The sequence below is a fragment of the Callorhinchus milii genome, unplaced genomic scaffold (assembly GCF_018977255.1).
Source record: "Callorhinchus milii isolate IMCB2004 unplaced genomic scaffold, IMCB_Cmil_1.0 Scaffold2, whole genome shotgun sequence".
Taxonomy (NCBI): domain Eukaryota; kingdom Metazoa; phylum Chordata; class Chondrichthyes; order Chimaeriformes; family Callorhinchidae; genus Callorhinchus; species Callorhinchus milii.
This window is the reverse complement of record NW_024704743.1, coordinates 118,287,361-118,308,078: the sequence shown is the minus strand read 5'-3', so window position 1 is coordinate 118,308,078 and position 20,718 is coordinate 118,287,361. Positions and strand designations below refer to the sequence as shown.

The window sequence follows — 20,718 nt, the reverse complement described above, 5'->3', positions numbered from 1 at the left end:
TGATTGATCCGCAGCCCCTTCAATTAACAGACGACTGAGAGAGAACAGACCTCCCTCTTGCCACCGGCTACAAGCAGTGATGCTCGATCTGTTGGCCAGAGGGACTGACTGCTGGGGTGTCAATGGAGCTGCATTGGGTATTATAATAATAATAATAATAATAATCTTTGCATTTGTTGAGATGTCTCAAAGCGCTTCATAGAATATACTGTAAAGTGAATTGACTGTATATTTTGTGGGCGAAACACGGCAGCCAATTGCGCACAGCAGTGTCCCACAAACAGTCGTGCATTGAGTGACCAATTCTTCTGTTTTTTTGGAGGGATTTTTACCCAAGAAAGCGATCTGTCAATCGACTAACAACTGGGTTCCTACTTACTGCTGGGTGAACAGAGGCATGTGGAGTAAGGAAACTGTGTGTACCCTGTGGCCAAATATGGCAGCCAGTTCACGATCAAACTGAAGACCCGCGTAAGCCTCCCTCCACGCAGGAGATTTGCACGGCCCCCTGAGCTGTTGCTTGAATGCGTGCAGTGTGGTGGGTTGCATAGAGGCCGCTGTAGTGATGCCCATTCACCCCTCTTCTCTCTCCCGCTTCTCTCCCCAGTGTTTGTTCAAGCCAACAAGTTGCAGCAGCATATTTTCTCAGCCCATGGCCAGGAGGACAAGATCTACGACTGCTCACAGTGCCCCCAGAAGTTCTTCTTCCAGACAGAGTTGCAGGTACGACAGGGCATTTCTTTAAGGAATTGTCACTGATGGGGGCTGAACTCAAAGGGGCACTTTTTATCCCACATCCAGAAACATTAAAAACAGATGTAGCAATGCTTCATGTTTTTCTTTCAAACCTTAAGATGATTAAAATAATTCGAAAGCAGGAATCTCATAAGTAATAATTATACAATGTCTTTAATTATCACATTGTATTCTGTAAAATTTGCCTAAAATTCGGTAAAAACCACCAAAAAGCTAAGGGAAATTGACAGGTATATGAACAGTAAAGGCTCGAAGAGGTCTGGTGGGGATTGAAAGTACAGGTTGCTCTGAGAGCCGGTGCAGACTCGATGGGCCGAATGACCTCCTTCAGGGCTGTAAATGTCTAGGATTGTATAGCATGTTTTGAATGAGCGTCTAGTTGTGATCTAGAAATATAAGCATTATAGTGTTAGGGGCTTGGGTTCAATGCTGTTCGATGTACATCACAAACCCAAGATTAAAGAGGCTAACTTATTGTATCCCTTCCATTTCTCTCCATATTATTATTATTATTATTATTATATGTCACCACTAGATGGCCATGCAAAAGTCATGATAAGTTATGCAGTGTTTTTTAAACAGGGAGGTGGGACGTTCTGCATTAGGAAGCCTATCAAGTCTTGCTCGGTGTAAAAACTAAAGCAATCTGTTGTCTTAAATTACCCCGGAAGTCACTTATTACTTACTGCTCAGTTAGTTTTTGTAACCCGCTGCACTTTTGCTCTCTGATTCTGAAATCTGGCAGGTAAATGATTTGCATAGACGTTGATTGATGTAGGGGATGAGGGAGAGTGAGCGACATCCACAGGTTGCAATAAAAACTAAATCCAGATCTAGGAATGAGCAAAAGCCTTTCCAACTTGCATTGAAGCGTTAACGCTTCACGCTTTTGACTGGGCACCCAATTAGGAGGGGTGGCGAAGAAAATGGGGAGTGGAAAGATGGCAGAAGACACGGTCGAAGAGGTGCATCTTATTGTGGGCTTTGAATGAGGCGAGGGAGCAAGTGAGGCAAAGGGACTCTGGGATGGAGATCCAGAGAGTGAGGATAGAATGTCTGAAAGCCAGCCGGCCTGCCTGCCGATGATGAGGTAGATATGGATGAGGACATGAGGAGACTGGTGCTTGCTGATCGAAGAAGGTGTCTGAGACAGACAGTTGGGTTGTAGGAGGTCAAGGAGGAGGTGGAGAAGGGCAGTGGGGGTGAGACCATGGAGGGTTGGTGAGAGTCCAGTCTATATCAGGTGCATGTGATTTACAGGACACAAGAATCTGCCTTTTTTTTTATAAAGGATTTAACCAACGCAGCTTTTTGCTATTTGTTTTATATTTACTGTTGTTTCTATCTCCTATTGTGTCGGAAAAACATCTCCCTTAATCTCCGGCCTCACTTGAGGCTTGTTAATTTTTTACACTGCCGTCCTTTAGCCCTGTGCCCACATTGCAAGTCGAATCATCTGTTCGTATCTTACACTGAGCGTACGTATTTCTCTGCATTGAAAACCACATGGCTTACATCCCATGCAGCTCAGTTGGTTTAAGGACCAGAAGATTATGGGTTTGAAGTCCCATTCAGGTCCACCAGGCTCTTCAGGTATTCAAAGTCGATAAAACGAATGCCGTGTCTGGAAAAAAAAGATATCCTCCCTTAAGTGGCCTTTCCTTTGGGCTCTGGGGAAACACGGTGAAGCTAGGCTGATCCGCAGTAATCCAAGAAAAAGCTGTCGATTGGCCAGGCTGTCGGGTTCTTTCAGTGAGCTTTTGGAGTGGCGGAGATAGCCGTACTCACAGCCATTGTTGATGGCTAACCAGTCTATCCTATGGATAATAATAATAATAATAATTATCCTTGCATTTGATATAGTGCATTATCACATCTTTGAGACGTCTCAAAGCGCTTCACAGAATATACCGTAAAGTGAATTGACTATATTTTGTGGCCCAAACGCAGCGGCCAGTTGCGCACAGCAGCGTCCCACAGATAGTCGTGGATTGAGGGTGCAATTTATTATTATTATTGTTTTTTGAAGGGATTATTATCCCCGGAAAGCTATCCGCCAATCAACTAACAACTGAGTTCTTACTTGCCGCTAGGTAAGCAGTGGCGGGTGGTGTAAGGAAACTTACTCAACGTTTCATCCTGCTGGGAATCGAACCCAGGTCTCTCGCTTGCGAGGCGAGTGCTCTAACCACTGAGCTACATGTGGATGTCGGCATAAGCGCTTTCGGATGTCCTCCCGACTTGAAAGTCGTAATTTTGTATTGTTGTATTGTCCTGTAAGAACATAAGAATTTGCTAGGCGATGGCATGTCGTGTGCCAAACCACATACTGTATATCCCGAGATATCATTTTCCTAACAGAAATCTATCGGTGGTATTTGTTGACAAGTGCAGCAAAACTAACCAGTGCCTTGCGGTGCTATGTTACCTCTTGCCAAATTCGGTCACACTTTGCGGCCGTTGGCGGCTTGCATGCCGGCTGCCGTGTTCACCGACAAAAGTAACCGCACCTCACAGTAAGTCCTGTGAAGCACTTTGAGGCATCGCGACAAAGTGATAAGCCGCTGTATCAAATGTAAAGATTATTATTATTATTACTACTACCGTTAGGTCACTCGGATCGTATAATAAATAATCCTTGCACGCGATACAGCACCTATAATGTCGGGAGGACGACTCAAAGCGCTTCTTGCACAGACTCAAAGCGCTCCTTTTGCTGTTTAAGCGTAGTCATTGTGTTTTGTGGGGCAGCCAATTTGCGCCCAGTAATGTCCCCCAAACAGCCATGAAGTGAGTGACTGATTTTATCTTGGGGGATTGTTGGCTCTTTTCAAATAGTGCCACAGGATCTTGAATCTATTGCTGTCTGAACAAGATCTCAGTTTAACATCTCGTATGAAGGACGGCACCACTGAAAATGCAGTGCTCCCCACCCCTCCAGCACTACATTGGAATATCAGCCGAGGCTATTGTGAGGTCTAAGTTCCCGACAACAAGGGCTTTAGTCCACAGCCTTCTGACTCAAGGGGCGAGAGTGCTACCAACTGGGATGGTACAACATCTGGTTGCTAAGCTACAAACCGTTGTGTCAGGTTATTTGCAGTCAACCTTAAAGGAAGTGTCCACTGTTCGGGTCGATCACTCGTATTTGTTGTTGTGTGTGTGTGTGTGTGTGTGTTTGTGTACGTGTCTGTGTACGTCTGTGATTGTAGAGGGGGAAATTCCGAACAAATTTGGGGGAACACTACTTTAGTGAACGAGTAATAAATGTATTGAACAGACTCTATAGGAAGATGGTGGAAGCAGAAAGTGTTGATCCTTTCAAGAACAAATTAGACAGATCTCTGTTAGAAAATAATATCTCCGGATACAATGACACGACATGTCAAGCGACGGCTAGGATGGTGGAAGGCGGACTGGATGGACCTTGGTCTTCTTTCAACAAGCGTGTTTTCCAAAGCCTGTGTGTGCTGCAAATAGGTTCAGCAATCCTTTTTCGAGCCATTAGAACTTAATAGAAATGCAGCGCTCGGTGGGAAGTTTATGTGCAGTCACTGTATGCAACATTTTTCATCGTCTTCTCAACACCGGAGGCAGGAGATATGAGCACAGACTAATTTACACCAAGGGAGCACAAAGCACGCAGAGAATGATATTTACAGTGCTTATAGCCTCGATGGCATATAGAGATGCAAGAGAGAGAGAGAGAGAGAGAGAAATTACATTAAAGCATTTTACTTTAAACCAGCTTTCCATCGCGTTCCAGTGTCTGGAGCGAATAGAGATTATTAAAGAATTTAATACCTCGCTTGCTTGCTTGCAAGCAGCTAATTGTACATTTTCTGGAAGTGCTTAATCCCTTCTTACTGACTGCTCATACGGTATTACTTTCCTTTTGCCGCGTCATGAGGATAAGGTTTTCAGATATGGATGAAGAAGAATCCATATCGTTTATCTCGGAATTTTTCACATGTCATTACGAAGTGTGGGGACTGTGAGTGTACAAGCCAGTCGGGTAGATATGCAAAAGCCCAGACACGGGCTGGGTTAGGATTTGCTGTAGAGTTGAGTCGTGGAATGTTGCAACACCGAATGCATCCTTCTGTTTTGTCAGCCAGGTGTCTGACACGTGCGGAAACCCATCACCGTGCTTAAGAATATCTAAACCAGACTGAGAGTTCCACATACGCACGCTTGGAAATTACCATGTCTGGGCGCGCACCCTCTGGTTACCTAATTCCAGAGAGTATCAGGCGCAGACTGGCTAGAGCCGAGGTTTGTGCATCTCAGACTGTGTGTTGGAGTAACTCCAGGCAGAGAGAGTGGGCAATCCTTTCCAACAGTCTATCTTTGGAATTTCCACGTTCAGGTGGGATGTGTGGAATTCTCGGTTTGGTTTGGATACTCTTAAGCACGGTGACGGGTTTCCTCAACAACAACTTGGGAAGAGGGGCAAGTGACCGTGGGTCAAATAGGAAGGTCTTCAGGTGCGACCGGAAGATGGGGAAGGAAGGGATGTGTCAGACACCCACCCGGCTGACCACTAAAGGAAAGCGGTGGGGCCAAGGCAGGGCAAGGACAGGGCATGGCAGGAGCAGGCAGGCACGAGGCACACAGAGAGCTTGCATTGCCGTAGAAAACAGCACAGACATGATGGGGAAAGGACAGGGTTTTAGATCTGTTTCAGTGTCCCCTCCGGGGTGAAGAATGATTTGAAACGGCGCAGAGGTGCAGCTCAACCTCGAGCTAGGTCAGTTATTAGTTTTTTTTTGTAGGAACTGAAATTTTAAAACCCTGACAAAATCCGTGACAGGTGAAATTCCTCTCCAGCGAAATGCCAGAGAGGCCTGGGCCAGGCTGGGCTGCTCATTCATTCTATTTATTTTGTCCTGCCTCTTTTTTTTCCAGGCATGCCTAATGCTGCTGCTTAAATGATCGGTTCTCAAAGGATACACATACACACACATACACACAACACTGATTGAATAACTCACGGGCTTCTTCTCGATCTCCCCCGCGAACTCCTCCCTCTCTCTATCTCTCTATCTCTCCCTCTCTCCCTCCCTCCCTCCATCTCTCGCTCCCTAAGCCTCCCATCAGCAGGAGTCCCAAGGAAAGCAATCTCCAGCAGACTGACACCAGAGCGAGTGTTCAGCTACTATTTTGCAAGCCTCCAGAGCAGCCTGGCATGCTAAAAGATAGATGGACTGGAGATATTTCCTAGCAAGTTGTTAAGGGAGGGAGGGAGGGAGTAAGAGTGCAGTGAATGTTTTAACACTGCTTTGTATCGGCGGTTCCCTGTAATTTTAATTTTAACTGGGCCAAGAATGCCTTGACATTTGCCGTTCTGGAAATGTTTTGGTTGGTGATTTTAAATCATCAAGTGTTTTTGTTTGGTAAGTTTTAAGTTACCAACAGACCCCTCCCCACCCCCCTCTCCTCCTCCTGCTCCCTCTCTTCTTCATATATACACACACACACACACACACAGAGGTTACACATAATACACACACACAAATCCATCACACTGAAATATTCATGCCACACAATGTAAAACTGGACTCATTCGTTGGCCGCTTGCCAGAAGAGTCGAAATTGTGGATATTCCTTTCTGCTCTCCCTCATCTTTCACAAAGTACACAACGAGACGAATGAAGGGCACTCGGCAACTAATAATGATAACAATCCTTGCATTTGATACAGCGCCTTATCCTGTCACTGAAACGTCCCAAAGCGCTTCACAGAATATACTGTAAAGTGGACTGACTGTATTTCTGGGCGAAACGTGGCAGCCAATTGCGCACAGCAGTGTCCCACAAACATTCGTGAAATTTAGTGACCACGTTTTTTTTGAGGGAGTATTTTCCCTCGAAAGCAATCCACCAATCAACTGACAACCAGGTTCCTACTTACTGTTAGGTAAACAGAGGTGTATGGAGTAAGTAAACTTGCCTAAGATTTCGCCCTGGCCAGAAATCGAACCTGGGTCCTCTCTCGCTTGCGAGGCGAACGCACTAACCGCTATTCTACAAGGATGGTTGGTAGGTTGTGATGGTTGTTGACTCTTGCTGCTCTCAATGACAAGCTGCAAGGTTTTAGCCAGTTAGCTTCCATCGCACACTCTGGCACATCCCAAAGCCTTGGCTCTTGCCAGCCTGCAACTAACACTCTCCAGCATTAGGTAAACAGGGTGCGTTCCTCCAGGGAAAAAATGTGCATTCCCTTCCAATAATGGGAATTTCCACGTAGAGGTGAGAAGCCCATAAAATATACAGTCAATCCACTTTACACTATATACTGTGAAGCGCTTTGAGACATCTCAACGACGTGATAAGGCGCTATATCAAATGCAAGGATTATTATTATTATATCAAATGCAAGGATTATTATTATCATTATTAGCATAATGTTCCTTCAACATGATTTCTCGACGATAGAAACAAATGTCTTAAACCAAGCTTTACATTATTATCACAACTTGCGGGGGGTTTTACAGACCCTGTACATTTATAGAAGGCAGATTTAACACACGACAATGTTAATTGTTTTGTTTCAGGAGGATATCTCGCAGAGCTTCGCAGGACATTGCTGTGATGGTGTAGTGACTGTTTTGGGGCAAAATTTCTGCTGGTGTAAACACAGCTGGGTCAAAATTGTGACATCACCAGTGATAATACCACACCCTTTTCCACCCCATAAAACACAGTCACCCCACGTTACAGTATATCCTGTGAAATGCTCAGAAATATCCTCCCGATGTTAAAGGCACTGTGTCAACCACAAGGCTTATGCAGAATTTTGACCCCAGTATATTTGGTTTGGCCAAAAATGCCACAAAGGAGTTTGTATCAGTAGCAAATTGTTCGAAGGTTTCCAGACGTTTAAATAGACAGAAAGACTGAGGGATTATAAAATATCAATGTATAATACTGCTGCCCAGAGATAATTTTTCTTCATTTTAAAGAAAATATTTCCCTTGCAAATTTTCTTCTCTCCTACAGCCTGACTCAGTTGGGAGGACTCTAGCCTCTGAGTCAGAAGGTTGTGGGTTCAAACACCACTTATGTACTTTGAACTCCCACAGTCCAGGCTGACAAGCCAGTGCAGTGATGGGGGAGTGTTGCATTGTCGGAGGTGCCGTCCTTTGGATGAGACATTAGATCAAGTCCTGTCTGCCTATTCAGGTATTATTCGAAAAGTGAAGGGTGTTTCTCCTGGTGTCCTGGCCAACAATCCCTCAAATTAAAGTGGCCATTCACTTTGTGGTTGTTCGTGGGACATTACTGTGTGCAAATTGGCTGCCGAGTTTGCCTACAAAAAACACAAAACAGTTATTGCACTTCACAGTGGGACCTTTTGACAAACAGGACAAGGTGCCAATTTCCAAAAACAAGGATTGTTGTTGCTATTATGATTATTATTAGGTGTTCCTTTCACTGCGATAGCGGTAAATGGATACGTTCCACCTCTTACAGTGTTTCTGGTCTCAACACCTCATGTTAATTGAGTGCTGGCCCTGGTAACCCAGCCAAAGCAGCAACTTGCCATTTTGATTCCCAGCCGTAAGCAGCCCCTGAAGCCTGGTGCGGCAGCTGGAGTGCTGCGTTACAGGATCCGCTGCCGCCAAGCCAGGCCCTCTGCTGCGTACAGCCTTGGCAGGCTCAGGTGACTTCTGGCTTCACCCTATGCCTTGGAGTCACTGCTGTTTACCACCAACAATGAACCTTTACTCTTCTGGGTAGAGTTGCCTCCAGTGATATGGCATGGAAACAGGCCGTTCAATTCAACCAGTCCAGCTTTCATACTCCACGAAAGCCTCCTACTCTCCTTGCCTCTGTCTTCCTTTCTCCCTTGTCTATGCAAGATTTCTCTTCAAAATACATTGAATACTCTCTGCTTCGACCACAGCTTCCAACAGTAAGTTCCACATTCCCAGCACCCTCTATGTGACGAACTTCCTCCTAAACTCCCTATTAGATCTACCATTGACTGTCTAATATTTACGCCCTCTTGTTATGAACTCACTAACAAGTGGAAACAGCCCATTAACATCCACTATATCAAATCCTTTCATAATCTTAAACCTCTCTATCAGGTCCCTCTCAATCGTCTCAGTGCTGGAGGAGCACTGCATTGTCAGAGGTCAAAGGAGATCCTTCAAATGAAAGGAGTTTCTCCCAATAAAATTGGTCACTCACTTAATAATAATAATAATAATAATCCTTGCATTTGATATAGCGCTTTTCACGTCGGGAGAACGTCCCAAAGCGCTTCACAGAACACACTGTAAAGTGAATTGACTGTATATTTATGGGCGAACGCGGCAGCCAATTGCGCACAACAATGTCCCACAAACAGTCGTAGATTGAAAATGACCAATTTATTATTGTTTTTGGTTTTGGAGGAATTATCATTAGGTGTGTGGAGTAAGGAAACTTGCCCAAGGTTTCGCCCTCTGCCTGGAATTGAACTCAGGTCTCTCACTTGCAAAGCGAGTGCTCTAACCACTGAGCTACAGGACTCCACAATGATTCAGAATGTCACTGAATCAACTGTTTCGGGGCTTTTTTGGGGGTCGAACGAAAATCGGAATCTGGAATCCGGATTAATCTGAACTCGATGGAACTAAACTGAGCAAAAGCTGAGCTCATTGAAGCTCGAATCCTGTTTCCTCCCCGTAGGAAAATGGAAACTTGAGACTGAGCCAAGGTCTCACTTTGCTACTGAGCTGGAAGAGGAAACAGTGATGTTTTAGCAGTCGAGGTTTGCGCTGGATTTTGGCCTTATTTATATGGGAAGCCACTCACCCTTTCCTGAAAGTGTGTAAAGTAGTGTGTTTCTGCCCCCGTGTTCTGAAACTCAATCCTGGACTCCCTTCAACTCTCTCTCTCTCTTTCTCTCTCTCTCACTCTCTCGCACTCTTATCTCTCTCGCGTAAACGTAAAGCCGCTGTGAGGATAGGATGGGGCAATAATACTAATAATCCTTGCATTTTATATAGCACCTTATCAAGGCCTTGAGACATCTCAAAGCGTTTCACAGAATATATTGCAAAGTGAATTGACTGTGTATTTTGTGGGCAAAAATGTGGCAGCCAATTGTGCACAGCAGTAGCCCAAAACAATTGTGGATTGAGTGACCAAATTTTTTTTTGAGAGGTTATTACTCCCGGAAAGCGATACCCCAGTCAACTAACAACCAGGTTCCTAATAACAGTTAGGTAAACAGAGGAGTGTGGAGTAAGGAAACTTGCCTAAGGTTTCACCCAGTAGGATTGAACTGCGTGTTCGGAGGCTGATTCAGTCGGTGAATGAAGTAATCACATCATTCGATGGAACCTGATTGCAAACTGCTCCCTTTTTTTTCCCGCTCCACAAACCGCTTGATTGAATAAAGAGTTAAAAATGGGCCCGCTTGCTCTGGGAGCCAGCGGAGACTCGAGGGGCGGAAGGCTTCCTTCTGTGCTGTAAATCTCTGTCATTCTACGAAATGGGAAATATTACGTTCGTGCGCAAAGAAACAAGAGAGGTCATCCTCTTCTGACTGCGANTTTTTTTCTTCTCTCTCAAAAGCAACCTACAGAGCAAACTCGGTTCCCTGAGCAATGTAACGCCAAGGCATCCAGCGCTGAAAATACTGCGTGAGACAATGTCCTTAATGTGAGCGTAAAGCCACCACAGCTACCAGGAATCACACTAAACAAGCTGTCACTTGGCTCCTATTCTTTTTTCCGGGTAGAAGCTGTCATCGACGGCCCATTTTTAGCCCTCTATTCAATCCAGCGGTTTGTGGAGCGGCAAAAGAAAAAATCAGGGCGCAGTTTGCAATCAGGTTCCATCGAATGGTGTGATTACTTCATTCACTGACTGAATCAGCCTCCAAACACGCAGTTTCCCCCCCTAGGCTTTCACTAGCAATGTCAAATGGCATCTCTGAAGGAAGTCTTCAGAGACTCTGCAGTACATATATTAATGTCTTTTGCAAGGATGTCAAATCTTTGTAATCTGTTATTAAAACACAGTAAGTTGAAATACAGCGGAGGTGTAAAGTTATATGCTATCATTGTCTCCCCCCCCATCCCTTCTCATTTTTATTTTTGCTTTGAGACGTCTCGAAGACGTGATAAGGCGCAAATATCAAATGCAAGGATTATTATTATTATTTTCTCAGTCCTTTCCAAGTTTTTGCCAGTTCTTTCATTGTTTTTTACTCAGAGTGTTGTTGGGCCGTGGAATGCCATGTCAATTAAGGTGATAGAGGTAGAGTTCATTTAGAGGAGAGTAGACAGGTATAATAATAATCCTTACGCCCTTGAGACGTCTCAAAGCAATTCACAGAATATATTGTAAAGTGGATTGACTACGTATTTGTGGGCGAAATGCCGCAGCCAATTGCGCACAGTAGTGTCTCACAAACAGTCAAGGATTGAATGGCCATTTTTTTGACGGATTATTACCCCAAAAAAATGATCCGCTAATTGACTAACAATCGGGTTCCTACTGCTTACTGCTAAGTAAGCAGAGGCATGTGGAGTAAGGAAACTTGCCTAAGGTTTCGCCCCGTCCAGGAATCGAACCCAGGTCCTTTCACTTGTGAGGCGAGCGTGCTAACTCCATATGAAGGTTAGAAGCTTGGAGGGGGATGGGGTTAGGACGGGGCTATGGGATTGAATAGATGGCTTGCTCTGAGAGCTAGTGCAGATTTATGATATGCCGAATAGCCTCCTTTGGTGCTGTAAATTTCTATGATTCCTTGTCACCCCACACCAGCCCCTCTTTATCACAACCTAATCCTTATTGATTCACATCTTGACTTTCTTTCTTCCTCCTAGTCCATTCCTGTGCATGTATTTAGTACAGCATTGCCAAGTGTGGCAGTCTCAGCCAAGTGTGCAACAAAGCCAGATATCCTGTGTGCTATGGTTTAATAATAATAATCCTTGCATTCCTTTCTCCTTATCATGTTGCTGAGACGTCTCAACACACTTCGCAGAATATACTGTAAGCTGAGTTGACTGTGTATTTTGCGGGCGAAACACAGCAGCCAATTTGCGCACAGCAGTGTCTCACGACAGCTGTGGAGTGAGTGACCAATTTTATTTGGGCGGACTGTTGGTCAGGACACCGAGAGAAACTCCGGTCCTTGGTTTAACATCTCATCCGAAGGACGGCACCTCTGACAACGCAGCGCACCCCAGCACTGTGCTGCTGGAGTGTCAGCCTAGACTGTGAGCTCAATGTCCCAATCAGGGTGTGGGGGAGCGGAGTTGTGGGGGGGAGGGGGTTAGAGAACATGAAATTTGGATCCGAAAACCTGCACTAGATACAGCACCTGGAGTACTTGCTTCTCGGTGACCAACATCCTTTTAATCCATCTGTGTCTAAACCCAGGAGAGTGCTGGGCTTATTCCTTCCTCCAATTGTGAGATTTCATCCCTGCTGTACTTTTTTTGTCAGCCAGGTGTCCAGGACATGTGGAACCCCATCGCAGTGCTTAAGGGTATTCAAACCTGACTGAGAGTTCCATGTATGCCACCAACACATGAAAATTCCCGTGTCCAGAATGAAAGGCTCACTCTCTCCCTGGAGAGCCGCTTTCTGCTTACCTAATTCCAGAGAGTATTAGGCGGAGGTTGGCAAGAACCATGGTGTTGCGATTCCTAGAGTGTGTGTTGGGATAACTGCTGGAGTTTAACCGGCTAAAACTACATAACTTGCCATTCAAGGCTCCGTCCGGCAAGCTTTCCGCTGTTTGTCCAGCTATTTTTTTTTGTTGAAAATATATATTTATTTATAAATATAATATTTGGTACCACAGAAATCCAAAACGAACACAAACGTACAACATCTTCTGTTACATGTTTCCCTTTCTCCCCATGCAAACACATTCCACTCTTTATGTTACATTTCTTCGCCTCAACAGGTTGTGCACCGTACATACATTTTCAGGAAGCTCTTTGTTTACATCTCGCGCGTCCTTCTGTACATTTATATGGTTACCCTCACGTTTATTTTAGTCATAGTTTTGGGTGCTCTCCTGGTCTACCCCGTGGGTTTGTCCAGTTATGACCACCCTACCCATTAGGGCTTTGGCTTGCAGGATTAACAGGAATTGAATGGGAGGAATTCCTGCCCCAGTGAACACTTCTTATCATATCAAGTCTTCAATGAGCTGCTCTTTTCGCTCTCTCTCTCTCTCTCTCTCTCTCTTTCTCCGTGTCTTTCTTTCCCTTCCCTTGCCAAAGGAATTCGGCCTTCGCTCACACACACACTCACACACACACTCACACACGCACACACACACACAAAAGTTCTTGGAGACACTGAAGAAGCTTTGTTCTTAATCTTTCACCCCTGCTACGACTCTCTTCACAAATGAATCTTTCTGCTCAGTCTCCTTTGAGCCACACAAGGTCTTTGACATGAACCCTCACAATCCCACATTAATTAAATTAGAAAATGCATTCCTCTCTGATCCTCTATTAATTTGATTTTCTTTATATCTGAACTACTAAATCCAGAGAATTCAAGTCAATGGCATTTATCCGTTTTGCCTCTGGTGTCCCGCCCCATAAGTCTCGTATTGAGACTTTGGCTATTCCCAATACGTGTTGCTAATGGTAACGTGCTAATATCTCAAACTAATTCTATGAAATTTGTCCTGTATGTTGATATCGCAACACAATCCACAATTGTCTTCCCTGCACCATCCTTCAGATGAGACGTTAAACCGAGGTCCCGTCTGCGCCTGTTCAGGTGGACATTAAAGATCCCATGGCGCTATTTGAAAATAAAATTGAGTTTCTCCCGGTGTCCTGGCCAACAATCCCCAATATAAAAAAACTCCACGACCGTTTGTGGGATATTGCTGTGCGCAAACTGGCTGTCGCATTTCACCCACAAAATATAGAGTCATTCCACTTTGCCAGTGTCTCTTTTGAAGCGCTTAAAGACATCTTGACAACGTGATAAGGCGCTACATCAATTACAAGGATTATTATTGTATAATAAAAAAATGACATGAATCCCGTTAACACAAGCAACAAAGAATTGCAAGCCTCAACTCCTGTGTTCTCGTGCTCCTAACTCCAGTTTTTAAACAAGTTGAGATTGAGAGTGAGTGATTTGGAAGTGTTAGGAGTTACATAGAGTTACACATTTCTATAGAGTTACATACAACAACAGCAAATTACACCCTTCACATCGGAAGACATCCCAGGGCGCTGGACAGTCAGGGGGTTTTGGACATACAGAGTTAATAATAATGCAAGGATTATTATTATTACATATAGAGTTATATAGAGGATTAAACAGAGTTAGATAGAACTACATCAAGAGTTGCATGAAGTTAATTCACCCCAATGAGTCCATGTCGGTGTTTATGCTCCACACAAGCCTGTATCCCTTCTATTCCCCTCTCCTATACCTCACCATTCCCTTCTCACTCATCTATATATTGAAAAGGTTTTTAATGGATGGACGTTCCTAGGAGAGGTGTGATAAACACATTGTTTCAAGCAGGCTCCTTCAGTCTTTGAATAAAAGAGATTTGTCTGATGTCACCTCACAGGCATGTCACAAGACTGGAACCTATTCAGGAATCTGCCTGTAGGCTGCCCATTTATTCTTTTGTAGAGCCGGGTGTATTTACTGAAACAATCATTGCCGGCTGAGCAATCTGAAGGTTAAAGATCCCATGGCACTATTCAAATGAGAAGGGAATTTCTCCCAGTGTCCTAGCCAAAATTCCCCCAGCTCTCCAGATAATATTGATCACTCAATTCACGCACGTGAGACATTGCTGTGTGCAAAATTGGCTTCAAATTTGATCAAAAATTATAGATTTTATTTGGGAAATTGTTGCCCAGTAAATCAGGAAAAAGTGCCTTGTCTTTTCAAGTAGTGCCCTAGAATTTTTCACGTCCACCTGAACAGGCAAAGCCGGGACCTCACTTTAACGTCTCATCCGAAGAACGCCACCTCCCGCAATGCAACACAACCCACCGCCCCTCCACACGCAAACACTAGACTGTGTAAGTTCAAAGTTCCACAATCTTCTGACTCAGAGGCGAGACTGCTACCAACTGAGCCAGGCTGAGCACACTTTCTTTTAAGTTTTGCTCGTGAAGGTCTGACTTTCAGTATTCGCCCACAAAATATACAGTCAATTCACTTTACAGTGTATTCTGTGAAGCGTTTGAGACGTCTCCAAGACATGATAAGGCGCTATATCAAATGCAAGGATTATTATTATTTCTATTACTGAAACGCAGCCTCACAAAAGTTTAGATGCGTTTTAAACGTGCCTGGAAAAACAGTGTCTTTTATGACCTTGGGGCTTCGACTCTGCCTGCTCTTGGTCTGACAGACTGAGTTGCTGGAGACACAAACTCTGACGTTTCTGAACACGCCAGTGATTCTACTTGGGAAAGCATTCATTAGGACATCGATACCTCAGCAGAGAACCACTCCTTTTTCCTGAGCTGAATGACAGACAGTGTCTCTGTCACTGTGAGAGCAGTTAAGTAACCTTTCCAAGTGATTAGATTACACACTGATTGGGAGGATCATGTGAATTGACCACATTACTTTCATTTTCCGACACCACGGCACAGGATCCATGCAGTGGCTTGTCTGGCCATTTCTCTGTTAGAGGTTTGCTACGGTAAAGTGCAGCGTTCCCTGGGAGTGGTGTGATCTCCTGCCTCACAAAGAGAGTTCTCATTATTTATTGATGGGACATTTAGAGATGCAGCACAAAACTGCTAATGGGTGATTCACCCATCGCACTGCCTCGCAGACCGAAGCAAAACATTCTGATCTTGTCCATTCCTTCCCTTTCTGGGTGTCAGCCTGCCTTAGTTGGTAGCACGCTTAGCTCTTAAGTCAAAAGGTTGTGGTTTCAAGCCCCATGTTGGGACATTTTACTCGTAGTCTAGGCTGATACTTCAGTGCGCAACGTTGTCAGAGGTACCGTCCTTCAGATGAGATGTTAAACCGAGCTCCCGTTTGCTTGTTTAGATGGACATTAAAAATCCCACTACACTATTGGAACAGAGAAGGGAGTTTCTCCCAAGTGTTCTGGCCAACAATCCCACCAAATAAAATTGGTCATTCACTTCATGGCTGTTTGTGGCACAATACTATATGCAAATTGGCTGCTACATTCGAAAATACAGTTACCTCACTTTATGGACCGGTCTGATATGTTGTCCCGATGTGAAAACAACTGTGTCAAACAACAATTATCCTTACCTTTGACACAGGCCAAGAGTGCTACCGGCTTAGCCAGGCTGGCACACAACCGACCCCTGGTTGAAGATTGGGTTACCAGAAAATGCACAGTCACTACACTTCACAGTATTTCCCGTGAAGCGCATTGAGACATCTCAATGACGTGATACGGCGTGATATGGAACCCAAGGATTATTATTATTATTACCTACACTTGCATGTCTTTTGTACGACTCCCAAACCAAGGATGGGTTCTGTCCGGGTTTTTCGTTAAACTTTAGTGTCTGATTCATATTGTAAGCCTTCAACAATCTACCAAACTGTATCCATAGATTTTTTTTGACACCCTCGCAGATTGCTGTTGTGGCCCAGAATAATTGTTTTAGTCCAAACAGTCTCCAGTTAACTAGCTGAAGTCTGCAGGTCATTGATCATTGCCACTGTCCTTCGTAAATCAATACTTCATTCAGTCACCGCCTCAATCAGCTGCACTTAACATTGCAGCAAAGCAAAGACCCCGATTGTCAGGCAAACTCAGCACTGAGTGAAGGGGTGAGATTTGAGTGTGGACCCTAACCAGCCACAATGCACCAAGACAGTAGAACAAGAGGTCACAGGGTTAGAGTTGTTGACTCCTGTAGTGTATTGGTTAGAGCACTCGCCTCGCAAGCGAGAAGTCTCGGGTTCGATTCCCGGGCAGAGAAAAACGTTAGGCAAGTTTCCTTACTCTACAAGCCTCTTGGTTACCTAACAGTAAGTAGGAATCTGGTTGTTAGTCGATTGGTGGATAGTGTTTCTGGGAGTAATAATCCCATCATGATAAATAAATAGAAATAAAAATAATATGGTCACTCAATCCACGACTGTTTGTGAGACACTGATGGGTAATTCACTGCCATGTTTTGCCCGTTTAATTAACAACTGGAACGGGTTGGCCAGGAAAGGTGGTTGAATTCAGGAAACTAGGACTCATTTAAAAAGTAGCTTGATGCGATGATGGTACAGTGGGTATTGCAGAGAGATGAGGTCTGATGGGCCAAAGGGTCTTTTTCACTCGATCTTGTGATCTTGTCTCTTCTCTGACGTTGCCTGGTGTTTGAGCTGAGCCTGACTCGCAGCTGCCACTAAATGTGCTCAGTGAATGGAATTTAGAAAGCAGCGGCTAGAAAACAAAAGCAAAATGTAAACTGAGCTCAGTGGAGCAGACTTTAATTAATAATAATAATCCTTGCATTTGTTATCGTGTCTTATCACGTTGTTGAGTTGTTTGAAAGCAGAATTCACAGATCAGATCGTAAAGTGGATCGATTGTGCATTGTGTGGGTGAAATGCAGCAGCCAATTGCGCACAGCAGTGTCCCACAAACAGTCGTGGATTGAATGACCCAATTTTGTTTGAGAGATTATTATCCCCGGAAAGTGATCCGCCAGTCGATTAACAACCGGGTTCCTACTTACTGCTAGGTCAACAGAGGTGTGTGGAGTAAGGAAATTTGCCTAAGGTTTTGCCCTGCCCGGGTATCAAATTTGCAAAACGAGTGTACTAACCACTACACTACGGGACTAAGTCTGGAGTAGGATCACCGCGCTGAAGCTTTGCTAACTCTCTAACCACGCCATGTATTTCCTGACTGTGAGGTAGTCACCTGGGACTTTGGTGCCTGGAAATCCTCGGCCTAACTCTGTCAGGACCAGCCAGCACCTTCCCCGTGCGTTCCCAAAAGCCGCAAGAAAACTAAGCCCCGTAAAGCATGAGTGTGCATCTGTGCACTCGCTCGTGAAATGCATTTCGCTGTGACTGAAAAATTAGATGGGGGAGAGAGATATTCCAAAGTGGCTTTACTGCTAATGATTTTTGCAGTAAAATCTCCAGTGTGTGCTCCCTCGTGGTGAACAGGGTTACATCTATCTGCTATTGAGAGCTTCAAGCGATTGCCTTTCTCCGATTTTATTACTGTGGGACTGAAGCCTCACAGGTATACAGTGCACCAGAATTTCATCCAGGCTCATACTGAAAACAGTTCCCTTGTGTGAGCAAGCGAGCAAGTGTGAGAGGGAGGGAATAAGCGAGAGAGGGAGAGAGGGAGGGAGGGAGTGTGAAGCAGTGAGAGAGCGCGTCAGAGGGAGGCAGTGAGTGGGAGGCAGGGAGGAAGAAAGTGAGTGAGTGAGTGAGTGAGTGAGTGAGTGAGTGAGTGAGTGAGTGAGTGAGTGAGTGAGTGAGTGAGTGAGTGAGTGAGAAAGGGAGGGTGTGAGTGTGCGAGTCAGGGAGGGAGGGAGGGAGACAAGGAGGGAGTGAAGGAGTAAGTGAGTGAGTGTGTGAGTGACGCAGTGAGCGAGCGAGTGAGTGACGCAGTGAGTGTGCGAGTGAAGGAATGAGCAAGTGAGAGAGCGAGCAAGCAATCGAATAAGAGAGTGCGAGTGAGAGCGTGATCAACAGAGAGGAAAATGAGTGGTTGACGGGACTAAGGGAACGTGAGTGAGCGAGGAAGGGAGTGTGCGAGGAAGAGGGGGGAGTGTGGGACAAACGGAAGAAGGGAAGGGGAGTAGGTGTGAGCGGGAGAAAGGGAGGAAAAGTGAAATAATGAAACGTGACGGAGCAGTAAGATAATTGGCAGATCCGTGCGTGATCAGTAGCTAATTCTGAAGCTGGTGGGTCGGGCTTCCTGATGCTTCTCGGATTTCACAGCCTTAAGAGACATGAAGGGCACCTGATCATTAAAGTCATTGACACGCCTGTGCATTTCCTAAGGACATGAATGGAAGTGCAGATGTCAGCAAGATCCGCTTCAGAATACTTTCTCACATCTTTAATTGGTCTTTGTTGCTGCGATTCATAATGGAAGAAAGCAAAGTGCGATGGGGGAGGGTGTGTGCGTGTGTGTGTGTGTGCGCGCGCGTGTGTGCGTGCGTGCGTGCGTGGTGGGGGTGAGGGTGGTGGTCTCCATCGCAATGTTTCTGTCCGGAGGATTAACGCTTTCAGACCCACATTGGCCGATCACTTTATCGGAGAAAATAATCCCTTCAACAATAATAATAATAATAATAATAATAATTTGGTCACAACTGTTTGTGGGGACACTTCTGTGCGTAATTGGCTGCCGTGTCTTACCCACAAAATATACAGTCAATTCACTTTACAGTATATTCTGTGAAGCGCTTTGAAATGTCTCAAAGGTGTGATAAGGTGCTATATCAAATGCAAGGATTATTATTATTATTATTATTTTCACCTCTTCCTTATGCAGCTATAATTCTGGGCCCAAATGCCACGAGCTATTTCTGCATTTGGTTAACAATCTTAATTTATGACGGCCTTGCTGCAAAATATATAATACAATATAGTAATCCTTTAATTTGATACACAGTCAATTCACTTTATAGTATATTCTGTGAAGCGCTTTGAGATGTCTCGAAGACATAAAATGCAAAGATTATTATTATCACATTGACGAGATGTCTCAAAGTGCTTCACGTGATAGTATACTGTAAAGTGGAATGACCGTGTATATTGTGGGCGAAATGCGGCAACCAATTTGTGCCTGGCAATGTCCCACAAACAGCCATGAAGTGAATGACCAATTTTATTTCGGGGATTGTTCGCCAGGAAACTGAGAGAAACTCGCTTCTCTTTTCAAATAATATCATGGGATCTTAAACATTTTACCTGGATGGGCAGATGGGACCTGTCCCATCAATATCTCTCTCTCATTATCCTTTACCTTACGTTTCACAGGTGTTCCGCCCCACAAAATACACAATCAATCACTTTACAGTATACCCTGTGAAGCGCTTTGAGATGTCTCAATGACGTGAATATCAAATGCAAGGATTAGTACTATTATTAAAAAAAATTATGTCTAAAGCCTTACTTTTGTAGTAGTTACCACAAAGCTGCATTTTTGCAAGGCTAAATAATCTTGATGTAATTCATTAATACACAATTAATAATACAAGTGTGTTTAACACATCCTGTTACCAAACACTTGCAAGATCTGCATGGTTAAGGCATCAACCTGACAGAAGTAAAGCAGCCAGCTATTTTAAACCGTGAAATTTGTGCATTGCACACAAATTAAGCGAGAGTGATTGCTATTTGGCACACACAGATTCTTAAACTACAGTAACTTGCAGTAAAAATATTTGTTCTAGCATTTGATACAATGCCTCTCACATCCAATGATGTGTCAAACCACTTAACAAATTTTACTGTAATGTGCAGTGACTGTCGTTTTGTGGGCATATACAGCAGCCAATTTGCACACAGCAACGTCCTACAAATTGGTGAATGACCTATTTTATTTGAGGGATTTTGGACTAGGACACCGGGAAGAAACTCCCTTCTCTTTTCTAACAGTGCCATGGGATCTTTAGCATCCAACTGACCTCAATTTAACATTTCATCTGAAGGCCGGCACCTCCATCATTGCAACGCACCCCCAGCACTGCACAAGATTGTCAGCCTAGACTGTGTGAGTTTACAATTCCAACATACGGCCTGAGCCCACAACCTTCTGACTCAGATGCTGGGAGTGCACCAGCTGAGCCAGGCTGATACCAATTGTGTGTGAGATTTGATGGGCTTAGGATAACTCCCGTTGGAGTTGTGTACTGCTCTAGTACTTGCATTCAGATAGCCTTGCTTGTATCCTTTCTTTGTTAGCAGTGGTGACATTGCTATTGAGAGGCATGGAGCCACATCAGGTTCCCCTGTGAGGCACTGGGCCATGGGA

The 20,718-nt window shown here is 44.5% G+C and overlaps 1 protein-coding gene across 4 annotated transcripts in view; it reads left to right on the top strand.

The window, feature by feature from the left end:
* LOC103179744 (zinc finger protein 521) overlaps positions 1–20,718 on the top strand; it is a 241,460-nt gene that overhangs the window by 204,237 nt on the left and 16,505 nt on the right. For all 4 annotated transcript variants that reach the window (XM_042346859.1, XM_042346858.1, XM_042346860.1 and 1 more), the window contains one exon: positions 608–723. In XM_042346859.1, coding sequence (XP_042202793.1) covers positions 608–723 — 116 coding nt within the window. The remainder of the gene's footprint in view (positions 1–607; positions 724–20,718) is intronic.